Here is a 24,606-nt window from a genome sequence, read left to right on the forward strand (position 1 = left end):
ACTTTTCTTCCAGTTTCTGTCAACCAAATCCACTCACAAGGTTTTGGCCAATGCAGGGTTGTAGTCGGACACCTTTGTCTAAGATTCCACACAGCAGGACTGAACTTGGAACCATGTGATTGGGAAGCGAACTTCTTACCATACACCCATACCTGCACCTATCCCTTTTTTTTATGTTAATTAGCTTAAAGTACTTATATTCATGTGAATTCACAATCTGTTACACTTTCATGGAATCAAGCAGCTGACACACTGCAATTTGTCAGGTGGCCACCTCAGTTCAATGGTGTTCCAGTCACTGAGTCAGATGTTGGAAGCAGCATGGAGTTTCTTTAAAACCCAGAATTTGTACTACTATTTTTATCATTTTAAAGTAATCTGTTAATTTATTAAATATGTTCACCAAACACCTGTTTACTTGAAAATATTTATAGAAGCCTACTTGTGAACAATTATTATTATTATTGTTATGTACAATTATTATCATTATGTACAATTATTATTATTGTTATTAGAAGAGCTGTTCTACTAGCTGATATCAATGTGGGAAAAGCGCACATTTTGTACTTGCTATGTATGTCAAACCCTAATTTTGGACAGATTTTCTTTCAGACTTGAGAAAAAAAAAAAAAAACTAGTATGCCATAATGCTGTATGCATTAATTTGCAATAGATCAGTAGTGCACAGATGTTGAATAGACAGACAGACAGTCAGTGAGCAGACATTGCATGGATAGAAAGTTTATAGATAGCAAACAGTGTGTAAAACTGAACACACTGCGTGAAACTGTTGATTAACAGCGTCATTCACAAGTGAGCTTATATAATAGAACTGAAATCTACTGAAAACTAGAGAAGATCTTAGAAAACAAATTAGACACTGAGGAGATTACAATGGTGCCTTAACAATCCAATTTTTGGTGATACTTTGGTGTATGATCTACAACTAAACCCTTTAGTGTTTAAACCGGCTATATCCGGTCCAAATATTCTACTCATTTTATGCTCAAACTGGCCAGAACCAGCATCTCACACCTACCCTACAATGTCATTCTAAAAATAAACAATTACATCTCTCAAATCTTGAAGCTACAAGATAATACCAGATTAATTTTTAAAAATGTACATGAATAAGGATTATTTTTGACATTAATTTGAACACTAAAGGGTTAAAGGGCAATTATTTGAGATTACTTAGTTTACTTTTCAATTTTTAAAAACCCTTAAGATGTTGGCTGAAGATTTTTACGAGACAAATGTAGTTAGATTTTTACTAAGAAATGGTCTTTTAGATGGAGAAAATATTGCATTATGATATCGTTGTGGAGAAATGAAGGAAGCTTAAAGAAAAGGGGACAATGGTGAAATTTTGCCAACTTTATGCTGCAAAACTCACAGCTACCAAAACTGATCTACGCACTTTTTTATTATATTGTTTATTCTTGTTTTCTGATAATTGTTTTCTAAGACATAAATGAAACATGGTTTTACTATTATTAAAAGAGTAAGAATTTTGAAAAAAATACATTTAAAAGAAATTACAAAGTAACCTAAAGTAACCGCCCTTTAAGTTGAAGATCATACGCCAAAGTAGCACCCAATTTTCTTTGTAAAAAAAAAAAAAATTACTAGAAAGAAAAAGTTAAGCCTCAACAGACATTGGTTAAATTCATAATATTACTGCTGTTATAATATAAACACTAGTAATACTAACCTTTTCATCAGGAGGACATTTGAAGAGATTTTGAAATGTCAGCACTACATTTTTGGTAAATCTAGGTGCAAATACATCTTTCTCAGCACCAAACTGGTGTCACTACATTTTTGGTAAATCTAGGTGCAAATACATCTTTCTCAGCACCAAACTGGTGTCGAGACTGCCGCACAATGGAGTCGATCACATATAATCCTGGAACTTTGTATTCGGATTTACACTGCAATATCAAAGAAGAAGGACATTACTTCTGAAATCCAATAAACAAACGAAAAATAAAACCTCTTAAATGCTCCATGCTCTAACCCGTCTGGTACCAACCCACTGAAGAATATGGCAGTTTTGTTTTAACCCCTTTAACATTTAAACCAGCCACATCCGGACCAAATTTTCTACTGGTTTTAATAATGTTCAAACTGTCCAGATCCAACTTCCCACACCTGTCATACAATGTCATTTTAAAAATAAATCATATCATTGAAATCTGGAAGCTACAAGATAAAGCGTGATTAATTCATAATGTGAATAAATGAGCTTTGTAGTTGACTGAGTAATCTGAGTGCAAAGAGTCTAAGAATATTTTGAGTTGTGTTTGAAGAAAAACTTACCACACAGCCACTCCTGCACATAGTTCATACATCTTCATAACTTTGTTTCATTACTTTTATTATTACTTTTTATTACACAAACTAAACATTACTGTTTCTTGCCTCGCTGTTGATTTTAATGTCTTTCTGAGAACAATCTAACCAAAGAACTATCAAGACCAAGACGAGGTTGTTTCCCTTAGAAGAACAAGCCTTCCAACACACGTAAAATGGCAAGCACGTTTTAATAAAATCGTGGAATATTTCTGAGAGATCTCTGGTTTGACTTAACAAGACATCTATAACTCTTTTACTTGTTTCAGTCATTTGACTGCGGCCATGCTGGAGCACCGCCTTTTAGTCGAGCAAATCGACCCCAGGACTTAATCTTTGGAAGTCTAGTACTTATTTTATCGGTCTCCTTTGCCGAACCACTAAGTTACGGGGACGTAAACACACCACCATCGGTTGTCAAGCGATGCTGGGGGGACAAACACACATACATATATATATATATATATATATACGACAGGCTTCTTTCAGTTTCCATCTACCAAATCCACTCACAAGGCTTTAGTCGGCTCGAGGCTATAACAGAAAGACACTTGCCAAAGGTGCCACACAGTGGGACTGAACCAGGAACCATGTGGTTGGTAAGCAAGCTACTTACCACACAGCCACTCAAAATTTGTTAATTGTGAAGAATAAAGAGAAAAATTAAACAATTTTACCTTTTGAATGAATTTCTCAACACTTTGTACAACATGTTTATAAAACTTGATGGCTTTAATGGCACATTTAGTCAGCTGGGCCATTTTTGCCCTAGACACGGGCGGCTTAGCTTCATAAAGACCAGATAACTGCAATAGAAAATAATGGATACTTATTAGATCTTAGCAAGCCAACACACACAAATATAGAAACATCAAGGGCTTGAACTTTCTACGACAATATTAACAGTGGTAAGCAATAAAACATGTAAATAAATCTCATCTTTTACTTGTTTCAGTCATTGGATTACAATCATGCTGGGATGCTTCCTTGAGGAGTTATAGACGAACAAATCAAATACTTTTTTTTTTAACCTCAGATCTTATATGACTGAAGCAGAGTCCTCAAATATTCAACCATGCGTGCGCACAAACACACACAGGTCAACAGATCCTAGTTGAAAATCTTAGTGTAAAAAAAAAAAAAAAGCTAAAGCAGTGCCACAGTTTAACTAACCGATTCTCATGAATGTGTCTGTACTTTTAAAAATAGAATCCACAATTGGCAATAACTCAGGTTTAATTAAATAGTTCTGTGTACTTTTACACAGAATCAGAATCTTGTTCAGACAAAATGCCAATTCTTGACAGAGAAGTTTATATTCAATTGCTCTGATTCTGGAATATGACTGTGACTATAGGCACAGACATGTGATCAAGAAGCTAGTTTTGGATTCAGTCCCACTGTGCAACACCTTGGGCAAGTGTCTTTCACTATATCCCAGGGCTGAACAACACCATGTGAATGAATTTGGTAGATGGAAACTTTGTGCTTATTCCCTACCACTACTTGATAACTGGTATTGGTTTGTTTATGTCCCCACAACTAAGTAATTCAGTTAAGAGACCAATAGAATATGTATCAGACTTAAAAATCAGTTCTAGGAGTCAATTCATTCCACTAAACCACCCAAAGCAGTGCCCCTGCATGGCTACAGTCCAACAGCTGAAACAAGTTGAAGATAAAAGATATATTTTAACAAACCTTGAGAGATAAAACGTCAGCTCCAGCTGGGTTTGAACCAGAAACTAAAATAAATGGAAACAGGTATTCTATTCTTTATTTTTCTAATGATTTCAGTATTTGGATTGTGGCCATGCTGAGGAACCATGTTCAAGAGCATTGTCAGTTATAGCATCTCCAGGACTCACAAAAGACAGAAGGCAACATCATGCATTTACAACATCCGTCAATTTTTCATAAGTTGAACGATGAAAGATTGGTAGGGAGGAAACAACTTTATGTGAAATTCTATTTCAAATATGCAAAACCTTACGGAAACTTTTCTAATGTTATAACAAGTCTATGCAGGTGAATAAATCATATACAATAACATGAGTGATACCGGCATTTAAAACCAGACGGAACCACCGAAGATGATCTTGAGACTACCAAGCACTCACAAGATAAAAACCCCTCAACTGTATTGAAGGATGAGAATAGTCTATCACATCCTTCAAAAGTTTCCTCCATGTGATCAAAAATAATGAGTTTTGAGCCGTTTTACAGAAGGAATATCAAGAAATAAGCCTGAAGTATGGACAAACAAAATCTGGATGCTACACCACTACAATGCACAGAGCTCACCACACAGCTTATCAGTGACAGCAAAGAACATGACATATTTTGTCTCCCAGATGCCCTACATCCAGGATTTAGCCTGTGAGGATGCTTTTTGTTCTCTTCTTTGAAATTTACATGGAAAAGTTGCCTATTTCTGCTAATTAATGTAATATAAATTAAGGCATCTTTTCAAACTTCATTGTCTAATGTGTCCTTTACTAATTTGCTAATGTGGGATTTTGCTGGGTGGAATTTTAAAGAAATTTGGTTGCTATATGTAAAGGTCAAGTTATGGTTTGCATTGGAAAAAAAAAAGAAAAAAAAAAAACAGAGTATAAGTCACTTGAGGAGGGGTGAAGTAGAAGTAGAAGGGCCTAGCAATATTCCAGATACGCGTGTGCATGTGTATTACACAATATTGAATTCTTTTACACAAGTGGAGTTGCTCTTCCAAAACAAAAGTAATTTTATTTATTGTAAAAGATAATAAATTGATTAGGATCGGCATCTATCCATAGAAACCATGCCAAAGCAGACATTGGAACACAGATTCCATCAGATCCTATCCAAACCATCCAACACATACATGCCAGCATGGAACACAGATATGAAATAATGCTTCAGTGGCAATTTTAAACAAATGGACATTGCGAGCCAAATGTACCACCACCACCATCATCATCACCATTACTATCAACAATCCCTAATTGAAAAATCTGTTATTTTCCGACATGATGGAACCTCAATAAAGTTGCTAAATCAGTCATATCTCCCAATAATATCCTATTGTGAACAATGGTGAAAATAATATCTTAAATCAAGCAGATACAATGACGCCCTCTCATCTTAAAACAAAGCCAACATGACAAGAACAGCTCCTTTGACAAATAAATAACAGGATTCAACACAAATATGAATATTTGTAAATGTAACATTCACATTTGGTATTTTAATGTCAACAGGAAGTGGATAGGTTTAATGATGGAGACAAGGAGTGAAGGTAAAGGTTCAAGAGACACACTGAAAAAAAAAAAAAAAATGGACTACAAAACTTACATGAATGAAAATATATTAGAATTGGTTTACAATGTTACTATTCACTGTAGACTGGAAATGCTGCTGGAGAAAAGATTCTATAGATTTCTCAATCACATAGTTCCAGGCCCAGTACCAATGTGTGACACCTTGGGCAAGTGTCTTCCATTACAGCCCTGGGCTGACTAAAGTCTTGTGAGTAGATTTGATTGATGGGAACTGAAAGAAGCTTATCGCACGCATGTGTGTTTTGTCACTCACCACTACTTAAGATGTGATGGTTTGTTTATGGCCGTGACTTAGCAGTTCCGCAAAAGAGAATGCTAGAACAAGTATCAGGTTTCAAAAAAGAGAAACAAGGTACTAGGGACAATTTTTTCAACTAAAGAGACACACATTTCTATATTTTTAACCCTTTTGGTACCAACATCATTGACACCACTCATGACTATGATATCAACTTCCTGTTCCAAGTGATCTACATTGAAACCTACCATTAAAATTTCATGTTGATTTATATTCAAACATCAACTTAATAAAATTAATTTACTAAAATTATTCAGCATTTTCAAAATTAACTAAAAATCAGAAGATGCTGACAGAAATAGGATCACAAAAGAGTTAACCAAGGCAGCCTATGTACAACTGATAAGTTGTATATTACATGTGTTTGAGACAGGAAGCAAGAGAGCTCTAACATTTAGCCAATCTAGGAAATATAGATCTACCTCTCCACTATATATATAGCTCACAATCTGAATCAATGGTCCAATCACATATTCTCTTTGACATTCATTTTGGCAACTTTAAAGAAAACTTAAACCACAAAGATTTCTCTCAGAAAACGCCATCAGCCTGTTACCAATACATTAATTACATTATTTATTAATACACAGACATAATCATATATACACGTAGCATTTGCAAGCTACAACATTATTTAACAGAAGTCAATTCAAACACTATAACATATGGAAAGCGACACTATATTACGTTATAATATATATATATATATATATATATATATACATATACACACACACACATATGTACGAGCCTGATTACAAGTTTATCTCAAACTAAACTGCAAAATATCATACATAAAAAGAAAGCTACATGCATTATTTGTGCCCAAGCTAGAAATCATTTACTGTAGTTGGCAGCAAGCAAATTTATTTTCCCTGGTGTTTTAAACATCATATTCTTGCAAGTTTTCTAAACAGAATTTGTAAATATGAAATAACAGTGACACCTCGGCAACACACTAGCACTGTTTATAACGTTGCCAGGGGAATTTGTTTTACTACGCTTAACATAACAAGACAAAAGAATATAAACATATCCAGTACTCCTATTATTTTATTGCCTACTTACTTCCACCCTATCACATCTACTTCACACAAATACAACCAGAGTTGTAGATCTGTTAGAAATAGCAAGGCCTCCATCAAAACACATTTAATAATTCGTTTTTGCATTTGATTTACAAGATATTTGATGCAAACTTTGTGTTGAAGCGAATTTTGTTGCATCTCAAGGGAGTCGTTAGGCCAATAATACAAACACACCGGTTTCACTTCTTTTGTTGTTATTGTTCAACTAGTTGACCATTTCGCCAATTAATTAAACAATTGTTTGATTAATTGCTTGGTCAATCAATCAATCAGCTAGATTAGCCAGAGTATTTTTTTGTCACCATTCGCAACCGCATCGATGACCTGCCTTCTCTACTTCAGATCTGTGAATGGTGATGAAAGGACTGAGAAATGTGATTGAGTGATTGATTGATTGATCAAATGATTAATCAAACAATGGAATTACTTTATTGGCTAAACGATCAACTAGTTTAATTGTAAAAGGAAAAGAGGACCAGTGTGTGTTTACTATTGGCATAAGGAGCTATCTCGAGACACATCACAAAATATTGTAGTCCTAGATTACATTATGTCTAAAAATTAAAAAAAATAGATGGTAATAAATGCATAAGTGCAATCTGTGATCATAGATTTGCCCAGTCAGCACAGACAGAAGGCTAAAAGGAAAAAACTTCCGAGAAAGTCAGCCCAACGAGGAAACCTCGAACAAACAGTAGGCCAATCAATCTGCTAGAAATAGCATACCGGCTGCTGTCATGAGTACAATATAACCATGAGAAATAGCCATGCTATTAAAAAACAGTAGAAGAGCAATTTACTAAAATAATCAAGCTACTTAACATAGTCACACATATTATGATAGAGAGAGAGAGAGAGAGAGAGAGAGAGGAGAGAGAGAGAGAGAGAGAGAGAGAGAGAGAGAGAAAGAGAGAGAGAGAGAAAGAGAGAGAGAGAAAGAGAGAGAAAGAGAGAGAGAGAGAGAGAGAGAGAGAGAAAGAGAGAGAGAGAGAGAGAGAGAGAAAGAGAGAGAGAGAGAGAGAGAGAGAGAGAGAGAGAGAGAGAGAGAGAGACAGAGAGAGAAAGATCATTAGCAAACTATCAGCAACACAGATGAAACTACAATAAATTTAAAAAAAAAAAAAAAGAAAGAGATTGCTCTAATTCATTGTGTTAAAGCACAATGAATTGGAAACATAATGGTTCCTGATAAGATCAATGACGTTAAGCAGTGAGAAATCAAGACTGACCAGTGATGGTTATTGACCATTTGGCATGATACCAATTTGGGTGATTGGCAACACACACACACACACACACACACACACAATACAACAAACTAACCTACTTTAAAATGGATGATCAAAAAACAATCAAGGAATCTGTATCAACACAGCTTTACGATTCTTCCATATTGCTTTCAATTAAAACTCAACCAATACAGAAGAAGACATTGGAAAATGTTTCATTTTTTTAGCTTTTACTTGCTTGAAGTCATTGGGCTGCGGCCATGTTGGGGCACTGCCCTGAAGTGTTTGAGTTGAGCGAATCAACCCCAGTGCTTATTTCATCTGAAGTCTGGTACTTGTTCTATCAGTTAATTTAGCTGAATTGCTAAGTTACAGGGACATAAACAAACTAACACTGGTTGTCAAGTAGTGGTGGGGAAGAAATTTGTATTCTTTGCAATCAAATTTGATGGCAAAGAATTCAAATTTTATGGCAAAGAATCCAAACTAGATCAAAAACGTCTATATGTACACATGAGGTTCTGCAGTTTGTCAACCAAATTTCACAAACAAGATGTTGGGTCACCTCAACGTTATGGAAGGAGACTCTTACCCCAAAGTGCCAGATTGTGGGATCTAATTCCAAACCACATAATTTCTAAGTTAGCTTCCAAACCACACAACCAGCACACATTCAGAATAAAATTTCACTGCAATTTAGAAGATCAAACTGTTGGTAATTGCTTCTATTTAAGTGTTCATCTCTTAGAGATGGCAGAGAAGAGGGGGAGGGGGTTCAGGCTTCAGAACCGCTTAGAGTCAAGAATCTAATTGAATTCCTTCATAAAGAAAAACACAGCTTCTATAAATTATCAAACAGATAATCTATGAAAATCTAAGAAACTGGAAGATCCTTCAACAAATGCAGAAATTCAAAGATTACAAGTCAATTCCAATATGGATACTGTACTTTGGATGTACACAAAACATCTTGCATGCACACGCACACACATCATCTGATTTTTAATAATCAATCATATACAACAGTTTAAAAGATCAATAAGATCTTTCCTGAGCACAAGATGTTTTATACAAAATAGAAAGAAAACCTAGCAGATTGAGCAGAGAAGCTAATAACTTATTCTATCATCTATCCCAAGAGAGATGAAGAACAAGACCAGCCAAAGCAAGCTTACAAGTTAAAGGAATGGCGCCACAAGATGCTATTAAGTTTGTAGTTGATTGCTCTATCATGGTTGTTAACTGTTGTCCTAATTAAGTCAGCATTGTTTTAACGTCTACTTTTCCATGACTGCATGGGTCAGTGTTTTCTACATACAACCAGGTCCCCACTCCCCAAACATCTCCTGAGACATCAATCCCTGACTATTTCCAAGCCAATCAAACAACAAATAATCTGGACGTGTTTATGCAGAGAACTGGAAACGAACATCGTATGAATGAGCCTTTTCTTTACAAAGATAACGCAACATGTCAAGAAGCCTAGGAATGCTTTCACTGCCATCGCCAAGAACAGTGTCTACAACCAGTAAACACACACAAAGATGAAGGAAACATGAACACACTCAAAAACACATATATACAAGGGGGTGCTGGAAAAGATGAAAGGTACCTTGGAAAATTAATGTAGGTCATGTTATAAGAGAAAAAAGGTTGGTCAAGGATTAACCTTTTTTGCCATATTTCAACTGAAATGCAATACTTTTGTTACAAGGTATTTTGAAAACAGTGAAGAATTTAGTAAAATAACAATCCTTAATAAGCTGACATTTGGAACAAATTTACATGATAGGAAATTTTAATTTGGATCATTTTAAAACAGTTTGTATCATAAAACCAGAGGTGAACTCTGCCTTTATTACTGCTTCTACCATCACCAATGCACCTCAGAGTTTGTTATCTTGTATCACCTCCACTCAAGCCCACTGGACCCATTCTGTCTTCCTACTGTCACTCATATCATATTCCTCCCTCCAAATCCTGCAATCACTACAAATCCCTATTCCTTCTTTAGAAATTATCCCGTTGTCCAAATTTTTTCCTGGAGCCATCAATTGGCAGCAGTTCAAAGATTCAGTAACTTCATCAATGACACTGATATTGGAGGGTCTGTTTAGGCTGTGGATGCAACCGCTTCCTCCAAACAAAACACCAAAGAAGAAATTCTAAGACTTATTTGAGACTGCAAAAGAAACCCATTGATAAAACATATTTCAAAATTTCCCTCCTTCACCATACTCTATGCATGCATACGTGTTTGTGTAATGTAGGAGGTATGTGATAGATGGCATGTCACCATCTCTAAGTTTTATCTACTTTATGAACTAAAATGTTTCAATCTCAAGCCTGCTTTACAAAATTTTTCAATCACCTAATATTGGTTGAGATGTGTTTAATGTATCACTTTAACAAGCTGAGCCAATAATCTATCCACATTGTAGGCATTAATTATCAAATACACTGACTGAAAGTGTGATATGTAATGTATTAGACGGATATCAATAACCTGTCCTACCTATGCTAAATTAATTATCTGTGGAACAGGTGAAATGATTGTAGACACTGAAAAATTCAATTACACTCACACCATCGTGTAACTGGCCAAGTGCCTATGCTACAAACGGTGATGTAAATTTAACAGTGATTATGTCACAATCACAGTCTTGTGTAATTGGCCAAGCAGTTGCTGTAATCAGCAGGTGCTTGATCAGAGTCCCATCAGTAGGTTTACTGGACCTTTTCAGTTCCAAACAATGAGCTCCTTTCATACGAGCTCATGAGAGTTGCCCTGCATCTTTGATACAAAACTCCTTATTATATCAAATTAAAAACCCACTGAAATTCTATGCAAGAAACATTTTGTTAAATTATGTTCAAAACATCACTAAATGGAAGTAATTCTGCTAAACTCTTCTAAAGAAATTCTTAGATCATTTTCAAAAGCGTGAGTACAGGTATGGGCTATGTGATTAAGAAGCTTGTTTCCTGACCATGTATGTTTTCTACTAAGCTTCAAGCCAACCAAAGCCTTGTGAGTGGCTTTAGTAGACAGAAACACATCAGTCAGGAGTGGCTGCGTGGTAAGAAGTTTGCTTCCCAACCACATGGTTCCGGGTTCAGTCCCAATATTTTAGTTTTAATTTATTATAAATTACACACACACACACACACATACACAAGACCATCTGCATTAAGGTGGAAACCTTAATATTAATTCATAGCATTGCTGATAGAAACCTTAACTTGGAACAGTAGCACAGCTAAACTACTGCAAATGCTACCATTTTGTGTCAGCATTCAATAAATTCTTCTTACATTTAAAAAAAAAAAATGTTTTTAAATCAATTTTTCTAATGGTGTATTTTGCAATAAATTGTCTAGTTTCAAGTTTTTTAATCTACTCCAATATAATTAAGAGCTCTGCTTGTCAAAGTGTCAATGTCCTAATTATCTTGTTCAAAATGAATTAATCGTGTACAGAAACAGCATGTGGTTCACCATCAGATCATCCACATGTCTCTCTCTCTCCTATACTGACAATGAGCTGGATTTGTGTTCCAATATAACATCTTGTCACTTGTTCATGGTCCTTTGCCCAACAACACAAAATCAAACTTCACCAATTCTTCCCACACCATTTTCAGTATTGCTCTTACACCATCATTCTTCATACTTCCATCATTCTTCAAATATCTGTACATGTGCAGTCTTCTCTCTTGCACACTGCAACCTATCATTCTCAAGCCAGTTTTTCTCTCAGCACACCGGTGTTCTGTCGTTACATACCAAGTAGAGCAAAGCTTCATTTCTTTCCACCTTTCCATATCATAAACACATTAGTGTCTATTTTAGTGTCCATGCTGGCATAGGTTGGACAGAGTATACTGAGGTAGAATTTCTACTGTCAGATACTCATCCTGTCAGTAACACTCACCTGTTTCCAAGCAAGGTAATATTTCCCCATGGCCACACATGTCCTCAAAGAGTACTGAAAATATATGACACTGCTCAATGTGACAGTGACACTCATTTACAATTATCATGTAATGTCAAGACAAGGGGGAACAAATATACACACATATACATCAGGCTGCTTCAGGTTTCCGTTTACTAAATCCACTCACAAGAATCTGGTCAACCTGGGGTTATAATAGAGGACACTTACCCAAAGTGCTACACAGTGAGACTGAACCCAAAAGCATGTGGTTGTACTTCTCATCTACACAGCCATGCCTGTGCTACATTTATCAACCTTTGTCAACCAAGTCTGACAACCACACAGTATTGCAATTCATACACAAGCAGCACCCCAAACCTGCCCTTCTCGAGCAGCACCCCAAACCTGCCCTTCTCGAGCAGCACCCCAAACCTGCCCTTCTCGAGCAGCACCCCAAACCTGCCCTTCTCGAGCAGCACCCCAAACCTGCCCTTCTCGAGCAGCACCCCAAACCTGCCCTTCTCGAGCAGCACCCCAAACCTGCCCTTCTCGAGCAGCACCCCAAACCTGCCCTTCTCGAGCAGCACCCCAAACCTGCCCTTCTCGAGCAGCACCCCAAACCTGCCCTTCTCGAGCAGCACCCCAAACCTGCCCTTCTCGAGCAGCACCCCAAACCTGCCCTTCTCGAGCAGCACCCCAAACCTGCCCTTCTCGAGCAGCACCCCAATCTGCCCTTCCCTGAGAGAGAAAGAAAGAAAGAGATAGCAAGAAGCCTCTGTTTACCAACAGAGTTCATAGTTCCCTAAACTTTTACAACAGCTGCCACCAATACTGGTCAGGTCAGCCCAACATTCACTGCCATTACTGTAACAAAGTATTTAACAATAGTTTAAAATAAAAAATACTAACTAATATGAAAAACTGATTATATATTTTCAAAAGCTGATGTCAACAATAATTCATTACAAAAAAATTATATAATATTGTAAACTAAGGGGACCATAAAGGAATGTTTGAAGATTTGTTGGGGTTTTTTTTTCTTCTTGTTATTGTTGTCTTTTAATATTTTGCTTCACAAACATTTTGGATGTTATCGCTATGCAAATCTATAAAATTCTGCTATAAATTCCATTTTAGGAAAATGGTTTTCAATAGCAAACTCACATCCTTTCGTTGCTGTTAAGTTAGATTAGCAACAACCATCATTAGCATTACAATTTCTATATGGTATGTGTGTGTAGATATATTATAGATTCGTAGTTATCTAATGCATCAGAATTATTCGTTTTGGTTTTATTAAATAAGATTTAGAGAAAAGCACAAACTTTATTACTTTTCTCTTTGGATTTACTGCTTGCGTTCCACACAGAAAACAGGATTACTTGTGTTGCTAATACTAATAGGCCAGTATATTCAGTCAAGCATAATAATTTCAATTATTGATTTCTTTCATAGCACAACAAAGAGAAGGAATATTTAGTTGAACCAATCCCACATAAGTAACCTCCTATACAGGTAGTGCAGCCAATAAATGCCAAAGCGGAAAGGAATTTCACTTAGTTCAAACTGAATACATGAAAAGGACTTAACCCAAACCAATGGTGGTACAGTGAGCCAAAGAGAAAGCCTCTATGTTCTCGCAAAGTCTGCTAGAAATAAGAGCCTAAGTTCCATAAAAAAATCAAACATTTCTTAAAAACAAGACGTCTTAGAGATATTATGTCTTAGCCTTTTTGTTATATTTCCATTGAAATGCAATCTTTTCTTTTTTTTGCAGTTAATTTTGAAAGCCATGAAGTTAGAAAAACCATGATTATTTGAAACATTATTAACATTAAGTTTATATCATAGAATCTGGAGCAATCACAAGCAAGCTGTTACAAAAAGGATCAAACAAGAATGGGACGACTGCAGCTTTAACACCTTTGCTCATGGCTTTATTCAATCGTAGTTGACCTGGAGTGAATAATGACAAGATTTTGGCAGTTAAAGGTTTCATAAATTCTTTTAAAAGAGAATACCATTCCATCCAAGCAACTGCTTTTGTTTTTTAAAGAAATTATGGAATATGATTGAAGGTTGCATAGTGTTTTTATTAAATTTAACTAAGTCCGCAGTTCAGTTTTGATTTCAAAGTTATTGAACCTACATTGTTAATAATGCCCTCAAGTAAAAAAAAATATATACAATATAGTAGCATAAAAATCTCAAATATTCAAGCCTACACAAATTCCACTAAGACATGTAATCCTGAAAATGGAAGAGTCTCTTTCTCTCTCTCTCTCTCAGCTGTCATGGACAAATATCACAGAATTTTAGAACTGAATAACTGCAAAACATGAGTAATGAAGAAATAAACTTTGTAAAATTGACAGACATGGATATGATGCCATATATACAAAAACAAAACAAAAAAGAGAAACAAAACGTAAAAGTTTAGAAGACTAGTAATCAAAGATATCATATGCTGATCTCTAAGGAGAATTTTATAAGAAAGAAAGACAAAAAAAAATGCAACAGAAATGCAAGCTGTAAACAGAATATAACTAGAGGAATTTTAAATTCTAGGAAGACCTTTTGGGTTGGTTTTAGAGCATTGCAGTAAGCAAAAAAATAGGTCAAATCTGCCATTTGGTTTCTATCTTCAGCAGAGACCATTGATGCCAGCTTTTGGACTAAATGGCATGGGAATAATTCCATAGTCTGCTGCACTGCTTTTTACTACTGCAGCAACTCAGGAGTTGTGGTTTTCTTCTTCCCTTTCTCTCTAACCAGGCAGCTAAGAGGCCCTGCAAAAAGAGTGAGCCCTACCCTTCTTCCTCAGAATAAGCCATTGCCTAGGGCACTAGGCCAACCAATGCCTTAGGAGTGAATGTGGTAGACAGAAACTGAGTGAGTGGGGGGAGGGGAGTGTCTGTCCTCTGTCATTGTTTGACAACCTCCATAACTTCGTGATTCAGAAAAAGAAGATTTTCAAGGTACCAAACTTCAAAGAAATAGTACTGGGCTTGATTTGATCGACTAAAACCCTTCAAGGTGGTGCCCCAGCTGGGGCTACATACTTGGCCACCACTTTGTTTCAGCTGCTGGATTGAAACAAAAAAGAAAAGAACAAACTAACCCTTTAGCACTCAGATTATTGTTAAATGTAATGCTTATTTATTTAGTTTTGAATTTACTATACATTTTCTCACAGCTTTGAGATTTTAATGATGTGATTATTTTTAGATTGACATTGTAGAGTAAATGTGAGAGGCCTGATCTGTCCAGTTTGAACATGAAAGTAAAATATTTGGGCCTGATATGGCAGTTTAAATGCTAAAGGTTTAAAAGGAAAAAATACTATTGAGGCAGGATAATTTTATGAAGAATAAACTTTTAGCTATTTACAAGGCTGAACTAATTGTGCTAAGCTGAAAAGCTGCCTTCATTTTTCAGGTAAAGCTAAATAAGTCATATCCACTAATAGGGGAAACACATGGGTCAGTGGTCATACTGAATAGAACAATTGAGTTGCGAGAGACAAACAAACATAGCTGAAATTTGTGAATGGAAGTTAGACACGTATAAATAAACAGCTTTCCAATTTAAAGCACACTTAGAATTAGTTTTAATTAAATTACTCTCCACACCAGAATAAAATCTACATTTTCAACAGATTCGGTTGGTTGCAGACTTGCGTCGATTAGTTCGTCCTTTACAAATGTTACGAAAATAAAAAAAAAAAAAGAATTTAGACCGATCAATAAAACAAGTAATTCTAGTTAAAAATATATTAAGGAAAAATAATAATAATAAAAAAAAACTCACACTAGGGTCAACTCAAACATCAGCTTTTGGACCAAATGGTCTGCCCAATCATATAACTAATTGAATTATGAATCATTGTAATAATTCAATCGCCATAATGTTTATATGGGGCTTAATTGCTTTCAGTGACAAAAAAGCATCAAGAGAGACTAAGGTGAAGAAAATGTCAATGGCTGACACACACTTACACAGAAGAATGGTTAACATACCAATAATTAGATAATTAGGTAACAATAGTATAAAGAAACAAAACTCAGAGTCACTGGATGCATACATGCAAGAAGACCAGATAAACGATATGAAACTAAATTATAGAACCATGACTGCAGGATAAGGCCTCAAACAAAGTCTGTAGTTGTAACGTTAATGTATGTCTAATTAAAATTCATTCTTCAGCATTTTGTTAGGGCTTATTTCATATCGAGCCTGGAAAGGGAAGTTGATCACAGCAAGATGAAAACTTGGCCTGGCCCTCCATCAGTTACCATGACAAGTTTTCTAGTTGATATGATCAACTGACCAGCCAGGTCATGAAGTTAACATGCAAGTGGCTGAGCACTCCATAGACAAGCATACCGTTCTCAAAGAGAATCAGTGTAACGAGGCTTTTCAAATTACAAGGGCAACTAATTTTTGCCAGCTGAGTGGACTGCGGCAACAATAAATAAAGTGTCATACTCAAAAACATAATGCACCACCAGGAATTGAACTCATGACTTTACAATCATGAGCCAAATAGCTTAGCCACTAAGCCATGCTCAGAATATAAAGACAACATAACAGAATGCCTCAAAGTATTTTCTCTGGCACTATTTCTTATTTCTTTACTGCCCACAAGGGGCTACACACAGAGGGATTAAGTCGATTACATTGACCCCAGTGCGTAACTGGTACTTAATTTATCGACCCCAAAAGGATGAAAGGCAAAGTTAACCTCGGCGGAATTTGAACTCAGAACGTAGCGGCAGACGAAATAGCGCCAAGTATTTCATCCAGCGTGTGGCCAAGAAGCACTCTTTGCAACCATGTGGCTTTGGGTTCAGCCCTATTGTGCAGCACCTAGGGAAATTATCTTTTATGATGAAATCAAGCCAACCAATGTCTTTGGAGTGAATATAGCTGATGGAAACTGTGCAGAAGCCCATCATGTCTGAGAGAGTGCATGAGTGCGAGAATGAGTGAGCGTGAGTGAGTGAGTGAGTGAATGCGAGACTGCGAGTGAGTGAGAGACTGCAAGTGCGGATTCAAGCGTGTGAGAGAGAGAGAGAGAGAGAAAGAGAGAGGGAGAAAGAGAGAAAGAGAGAGAGAGAGAGAGAGAAAGAGAGAGAAAAAGAGAGAGAGAAAGCATGCACGCGTTTGACCCCCCCCCACTGCTCCACAGCTGATATTGGTAGGTTTTCATCCCCCATAACTTAGTTCGGCAAAAGACTTACAAAACAAAAAATTACTGGAATTGATTTGTTTGACTAAAAAAACCCTTTCCAGTCAGTGCCCCAGTTATGTCTGCAGTTCAATGACAAAACAAATAAAAGATAAAACAGAAATGGATTTGCTGTTGCTCACAAGGGATTAGCCAAGAGATTAGCTAAGAACTGTATCAATAATTGTAATAAGCTACCCATGGAAACATGTAATTGTAACATCACTGGAGTGTTCCCAGTTTCTGCTGAGGAATGGTGGGAGGGTAGAAAATGAGCTTCATCAATGAATTAAGCATTGAGTATTATTACATCAGTAAACCAGTTACTAGGACTGACTCATGAAAGCAATGTTGTGTGCAGATCAGAAAATCCAATTTCAATAAAAATTCATTGAAATCAATCCCTATGCATCGCAACAGTCAGCAATGAATACATACATATGCAGTCAAGTACATTATATATGTATGTATATATATATATATATAATGTACACACACATGTACACACACAGATATATACATACACAGATATATACATAGATATACATACATACACAGATATACACATAGATATACATACATACACAGATATACATACACATACACAGACAAACAGACAGACATACATACACATACAGATATATACATATAGATATACATACACCCACACAAGGCTTTGGTCAGCCCAGGACTACAGCAAAAGACACTTGCTTGAGGTGCCACACAGTGTTTGTCCCCCCCAACATTGCTTGACAACCGATGCTGGTGTGTTTACATCTCCGTAACTTAGCGGTTCGGCAAAAGAGACCGATAGAATAAGTACTAGGCTTACAAAGAACAAGCTCTGGGCTAGATTTGCTCGACTAAAGGTGGTGCTCCAGCATGGCCGCAGTCAAATGACAAACAAGTAAAAGAATAAAAAAAGTCACACCTTTGTCTCATGTAACACATGCACACACACACACCCCTATGCCACATGTGCAAAATGAACGTCCATATTCTCATTCACCTGGCAATATAAATTGCTGCATGTATGGTTATTAGCCGATCAGCAGCAGCAATTTAATAGCTGCAGGTTAATTTGTTTGTTCCGAGCCACAGATCACAGAAACTCCTTGCTATGATAACAACTATGGTTCCAGGATTTTGCCAGATTATGTCGGCAATAATTGGAATTATTTCAGCAAAACTGTGCTTCCTTTTTCTTTTTTCAAAGTTGCAAACGTCATCACCATCATCGTTTAACGTCCGTTTCCTATACTGGCATGGGTTGGACGGTTTGACTGGGGACCGGCAAGCCAGGAGGCTGCACCAGGCTCCAATCTGATCTGGCAATGTTTCTACAGCTAGATGCCCTTCCTAACGCCAACCACTGTAAGAGTGTAGTGTGTGGTTTTTATGTGCCACCGGCATGGGAGCCAATCAGGCAGAACTGGCATCGGCCAAGTTCGGTTGGTGCTTTTTACGTGCCACCAGCACAGGAGTTGGTCGGGGCAGAGGGGCTGGCATCGACCACGTTCAGATAGTGCTTCTTACGTACCACTGACACAGGGAGCCAGTCAGGTGGATCTGGCAGCGACCCGCGCATGAATGGTGCTTATTGCATACCACCAGCACTGGTATCGGCCACAACTACAATTTCCATTTGATTGTGATTCGATTTGATTTTGATTTATTTGACTCAACAGGTATTCACAATATTAAAAAAAAACAAAAAAAAAAAAAACAAATTATTAACTTAGGTTCAGGCCAAAGACTTAAACACCACTGCAATGTATAGACTGACCCCAATACGCAACTGATAATTTATCGATCCCGAAAGGATGAAAGGCAAAGTCGACTTCGGTGGAATTTGAACTCAGAACGTAAAGACAGACGAAATACCGCTAAGCGTCTCACCTGGCATAATATTCTTTTCTTCTCTAGGCACCTTATGAATATAGAATATTAAAGCTTTGCTACATTTCATAGATATACCCAAACAAGTGATTGTATCAATCAATGTTAAACTAAATATAGTACATAATTATTCCTTCCTACTTTAGGCACAAGGCCTGAAATCTTAGGGGAGGGGGCTAGTTGAGAACCACTGTGGTAAACGGGAGATTTGTCCAAAAATCCGTGATGTGTGTATACTTAGAGAAAGAGAGAGAGAGATGCATATATGTCCGACAATCCCATGGCTTGACAACTGATGTTGGTTTGTTTACGTCCCCGTAACCGAGCAATAAAAAGAGACCGATAGACAATGATAAAATAAACTGTAAAAATATGTACTGGGGTCGATTTGTTCGATTAACAAAAAAAAAAAAATCAACGTGGTGCCCCAGCATGGCCGCATTCCAATGACTGAAATAACGAAAAGATAGGATAAAAAGCTTTTGTGCTAAATAAGCTGTAATTAGCAGCAGTAATCGTTCGTTACAACAAGTATCATTATAACTACCATTCCGTCACTTTGTCTCTTACAGACACAACGCCTCAAGATACACAGGTAGTAATTAGGGAGTCTGTGACATTCATGCCTTTCCACAAGCAAATATGTGCTAAGTTATAATGTGCTAAGTTCACTAGTGTGTGTGTGTGTGTGTGGGTGGAGATTTACGAAGAATAACTGGCAATTAAAGTAAAAATAAATCGCTAAGTAGATAAACAGGATATGAGAGAGAGAGAGAGAGAGAGAAAGAGCTGACAAGGCGACTTAAATCTGCTTAACAGATTGTGTGGTGGGTCATTAAAACTGAAAAATATAAGCGAACGGACAAAGCAAACACTTCCGGTTTTCTTTTTAAAAAACCACGTGGTTCATCAATGGACTGATGTAGTCGTCTTCATCTCATTAAGACGGGTGAGTGTGATTTTGAGGGAAATGTCGTTGCTACTTCTAGCAGGTCTGAAGCGGCAACGGGGCCTCAACTCGAACGACCTGCCAGATGTAGGGAGAAACTTCTTAGCAATAGATAATATAATTTAAGAAGGTAAGAAAAACATATCGCAATGGCGGTGAAAACGACACGTACTTCCCACAATACAGACAAGCTTACTTCAAGTCTGAATACGGTATGAATGGAGGAAGAGGTAAACATTATTACAATTATTATTATTACTACTACTACTACTACTACTACTGAATCGATCCACATATTTGACGACCTATTTCTTTCATCGGTGTGTAGGAAGTAAAAGCTAAAATCGTAAAACAAACAAATTGCGACATAAAATAAACCAGGCCTTTTTTTTTTCCTTGGACCTATTTTCTGCACTCTCTCTAATTATGTTACAACACAGCTTATGTGTATCTCAGCCGCATGATAGAATTTCTACGCAGTTGTACACTTGTTTAACCGCAGGTCAAAACTAATACTATTTCACTTGTTTCAGTCATTTGACTGCGGCCATGCTGGAGCACCGCCTTTAGTCGAGCAAATCGAACCCAGGGACTTATTCTTTGTAAGCCTAGTACTTATTCTATCGGTCTCTTTTTGCCGAACCGCTGGGTTACGGGAGACGTAAACACACCAGCATCGGTTGTCAAGCGATGCTAGGGGGGACAAACACAGACACACAAACATACACACACACACACATATATATATATATATATATATATATACATATATACGACGGGTTTCTTTCAGTTTCCGTCTACCAAATCCACTCACAAGGCTTTGGTCGGTCCGAGGCTATAGTAAAAGACACTTGACCAAGGTGCCACGCAGTGGGACTGAACCCGGAACCATGTGGTTGGTAAGCAAGCTGGAGTTTTAAGCCATAACAAGTCTTTTTTTTTTCTTTCCTTTTTTTCGGCCAGCATATAACTAGTAACTGTTTCGACGATCTCAGTTCATCACAGATTTTCTATAGAATTCGGAGCCAGTACAATAGTGCTAGCTCCAAATTTTAAAGAAAATCTGTGGAGATAAGCTTTAAAATGGAAACATCGCACTGCTAACATTAAAGTAAGGCACACTACTGACTTTTAAACCTTTAATATACTTGTTAGTATCATTATGGCTGCAAAACGAAATACCGAGTCCTTGCTAACAATATCAACAAACTGTACGACATGTGAGACCCTGTCATATGCAGAGCCGAAAACAGCAACACCTGATATCAATTTAATCACCTGTATTGGTGCTAAAGTTTTACTTCACTGGTATTTCCATTCAAAAAAATTCTGCTTCAGAAAGGCCTTGGGAGGGGGGGGGATCTTCAAGACTTGACACACACACACACACATATATATATATATATATATAGGACGGGCTTCTTTCAATTTCCGTCAACCAAATCTATTCACAAGGCTTTGGTCGGCTCGATGCTAAAGTAGATGACACTTGCCCATGGTGCCACGCAGTGGGACTGAACCCGGAACCATGTGGTTGGAAAGCTAGCTTCTTACCACACAGCCACTCCTGCGCCTATAATCCAGATTATTTCATTAACTTTTAAACAGACAGAGGAAGAGAGTTGTCAAACGATTTTTCGAAAGTATGTTGACAGATCGAAGTCATCAATAAACGATTGCTGACGCCATATGTTTTAGAAAACATTAAAAAATTCGATTTAAAAAAAAGTCATTGTCCTGACACCTTCGACCCACCCCCTCGACCCAAAGTGCATAATAAAAAAAATACTTCCAACGTGCATAAGTGACACAATGATAGAGGACTGTCCCTACATTTGGGACGACGCTGTTTCTCCAACGGATATAATCTAAACCACACTGAAAACAGAAGGCTGCTTCCCGATCGATTGGCAAGACATTATTCGATTCCATCACAGTCAACAACTATTGAACTACTAACGTGTTGTCTCCTTATCTATTGAAGTCATTTGATCAGCAATACATGTCATGTATCCCGGTAAATCCAATACTCGTGTCACTGTATCCACGCCACGGACTGTGCCTAATGAATGAACCCATCTTTCCCTCGTGAGAACATGAATTCACTGAAAGTTTGGGCAAACTGCGGTCCGCGAAACTTTCTGAATGGCACACCAAACGGAAAATAAACCCTGAATTAGTGCAACCCACTTCTCGAAAAGGTTTGTTGTCCATGCAATATGTCTTCCTTGCAAACTGTTCGCGGGTCTCTCAGAGCCTAGGAGACATTGGAACACAATCCCATCCCCAGAACCAAGCCAATAACAATTCTTATTTTTAAAAAATGATCATTCGATAAGTATCTGAAAGGGTTAACAAAAATCGAAGATGAAAACCCAAATATCACACTGGACAAAGTTTGTGAGTGATGCCATGCCATTCGCTCGATTTCAGTGTTTGGATTGCAGCCATACGGAATACTTTCTTCTAGAGGATTAATCGATCGTATCGACCCCAATATCTAGCTCAAGTGCTTACATAGTAGATCTAGTTGCCTAGCGATTAGAATGTCGAGCTTACAATAAGGTCGCACGTTCGATTCCTGGACCGTGTGGTGCGTTATCTCCTTCAGCAAGGTACCACAATGAGCCAAGCCTATTCAACTGAAAAAATAATGGTAAAAGCACCAGGCCCCGGTGTAACTGACACACCACGCATACACTCTCTCTCTCTCTCTCTCCATCTATCACATTTTCGATATTCAACTAGGTTAAGAAGTTTGGAAAGCTTGTAAAGTGCCTACGTCTGTCCGCGATTATAAAGACACCTAAAGCGATTAATGAAAGTAAGGCACATGTAACCAGGCTCAGGCACTTGCTAGCAACGTTTTTTTTTTTGTTTTTTTTTTTTAATCTTTTATGGTAAAGCTAATGGCTAAAATTTTCCTGACTTGGAAGGGAGATAACTCGACAGCTAAATACAAAGTATTTTGTCCCACCCACCGATTTTACACATGCACTACAAAGTGCACTTGACACGAGACGGTTAAATACAGCAGTTTATAATTAGAAAGAGTCAGAAAAACATAAGTGTACTTATAAAGTTGCATATTACACGTCTGTGTCGAATGGAACAAGAAAAAAAAAACTGACTTGCTAACATGAGGTTAAATTTTCTACGACCACCGCATCACCGATTAACTAAAATTTCAAGTAACACCGACAAAGCTTCGTGTGCCTTATTTGCATTATGTAAGAATTCAGTTAGGTTTAATAACAATAACGGATCCCCGTCGGCTTCGACGATGAACATTCCATTCGTTCAAACTGAACTACTTACGGTAAATTTTCAGATTAACACCCGCACGCTAAAACCCTACAACCCTAGTGAAAATTGTGCGGGTGTTAATCTGAAAATTTACCCTACTTACAGCGGTCCTTAGTGGCTGTGTATTCCACAGACACATTTACTGCTAATGCACTTCCTGAATTCTCAGGTTGAATCACGGGTGATACCATGTGACAAAGCTGGGCCTTTAGATTACACAGATACAATAATGCATCCGAAGGGCCTCCACACAGCTCCTGTCAACCCGATTTCGCCCACAAGCCCGTTCTGCTCAACCCGGGGGACATGACTGCAAAGCGAATGTTATAAATCCATTTGGTCGTGCCTGCACTCAAATAATATACAACACTGAATATAACTAACACGCCATGACTGTTCATATAAACAAAATAGAAATTTAAGCCCGACAGTGAGCTCTCACCCTAACTGCAGGAACTACAATTTCATGAAACAGTCAAACACTGAACCTAAGCAGTTTGCAAAGCAACCGTCATAGTACATGCACCTCGAGGCGAGATTACACTAAGATGTACTGTATAAGACGGGGGTGTTCATAGCTGGAATACCGTTTTCTACCGTTTTTCATCAGAGTCGAATCACAGTTGATTTGTAGGATAAACAACATGAGCAACTTAACTCACCACCAACACAAGTCGCGTGCAGACAAGCTCCCAAGGTAGCTTCTACGTAGTCTGTCGAGCAGCTAGAAACAGCAGCAAAATCGCCATCAACTGAGACACTGGAGTGATTATTGTGGGGGGAGGGGTAGAAGGTAATTCTTGGTATAATGCGTAACTAGATAACACTCAACAAACACTATCTCTCTCTTCGCCATGTCTGCCGGATAATGCAATCGTAGAACGCTTTAATTCATATAGATCTGTTTTTAATCGACAATGATCCGGACTCAAATATTAACTACTCGGCAACTATTTCAAGACCTCACAATTATTGCAAATAAACGCGAGAGC

General features: G+C 37.4%; 1 protein-coding gene across 4 annotated transcripts in view; it reads right to left on the reverse strand.

The window, feature by feature from the left end:
• LOC106873142 (uncharacterized) overlaps window positions 1-24,606 on the reverse strand; it is a 54,053-nt gene that overhangs the window by 24,328 nt on the left and 5,119 nt on the right. For 3 of the 4 annotated variants that reach the window (XM_089365700.1, XM_089365699.1, XM_089365698.1), the window contains exons 2-4: window positions 3,033-3,161; window positions 1,838-1,934; window positions 1,715-1,779 (exon numbers count right to left, since the gene is read on the reverse strand). In XM_089365700.1, coding sequence (XP_089221826.1) covers window positions 1,715-1,779; window positions 1,838-1,934; window positions 3,033-3,161 — 291 coding nt within the window. Of the gene's footprint in view, window positions 1-1,714; window positions 1,780-1,817; window positions 1,935-3,032; window positions 3,162-24,606 lie in introns of all 4 variants that reach the window. The other variant, XM_089365701.1, reaches the window with a different exon arrangement.

This window comes from Octopus bimaculoides, chromosome 18 (genome assembly GCF_046866305.1).
Source record: "Octopus bimaculoides isolate indiv1 chromosome 18, ASM4686630v1, whole genome shotgun sequence".
NCBI lineage: Eukaryota > Metazoa > Mollusca > Cephalopoda > Octopoda > Octopodidae > Octopus > Octopus bimaculoides.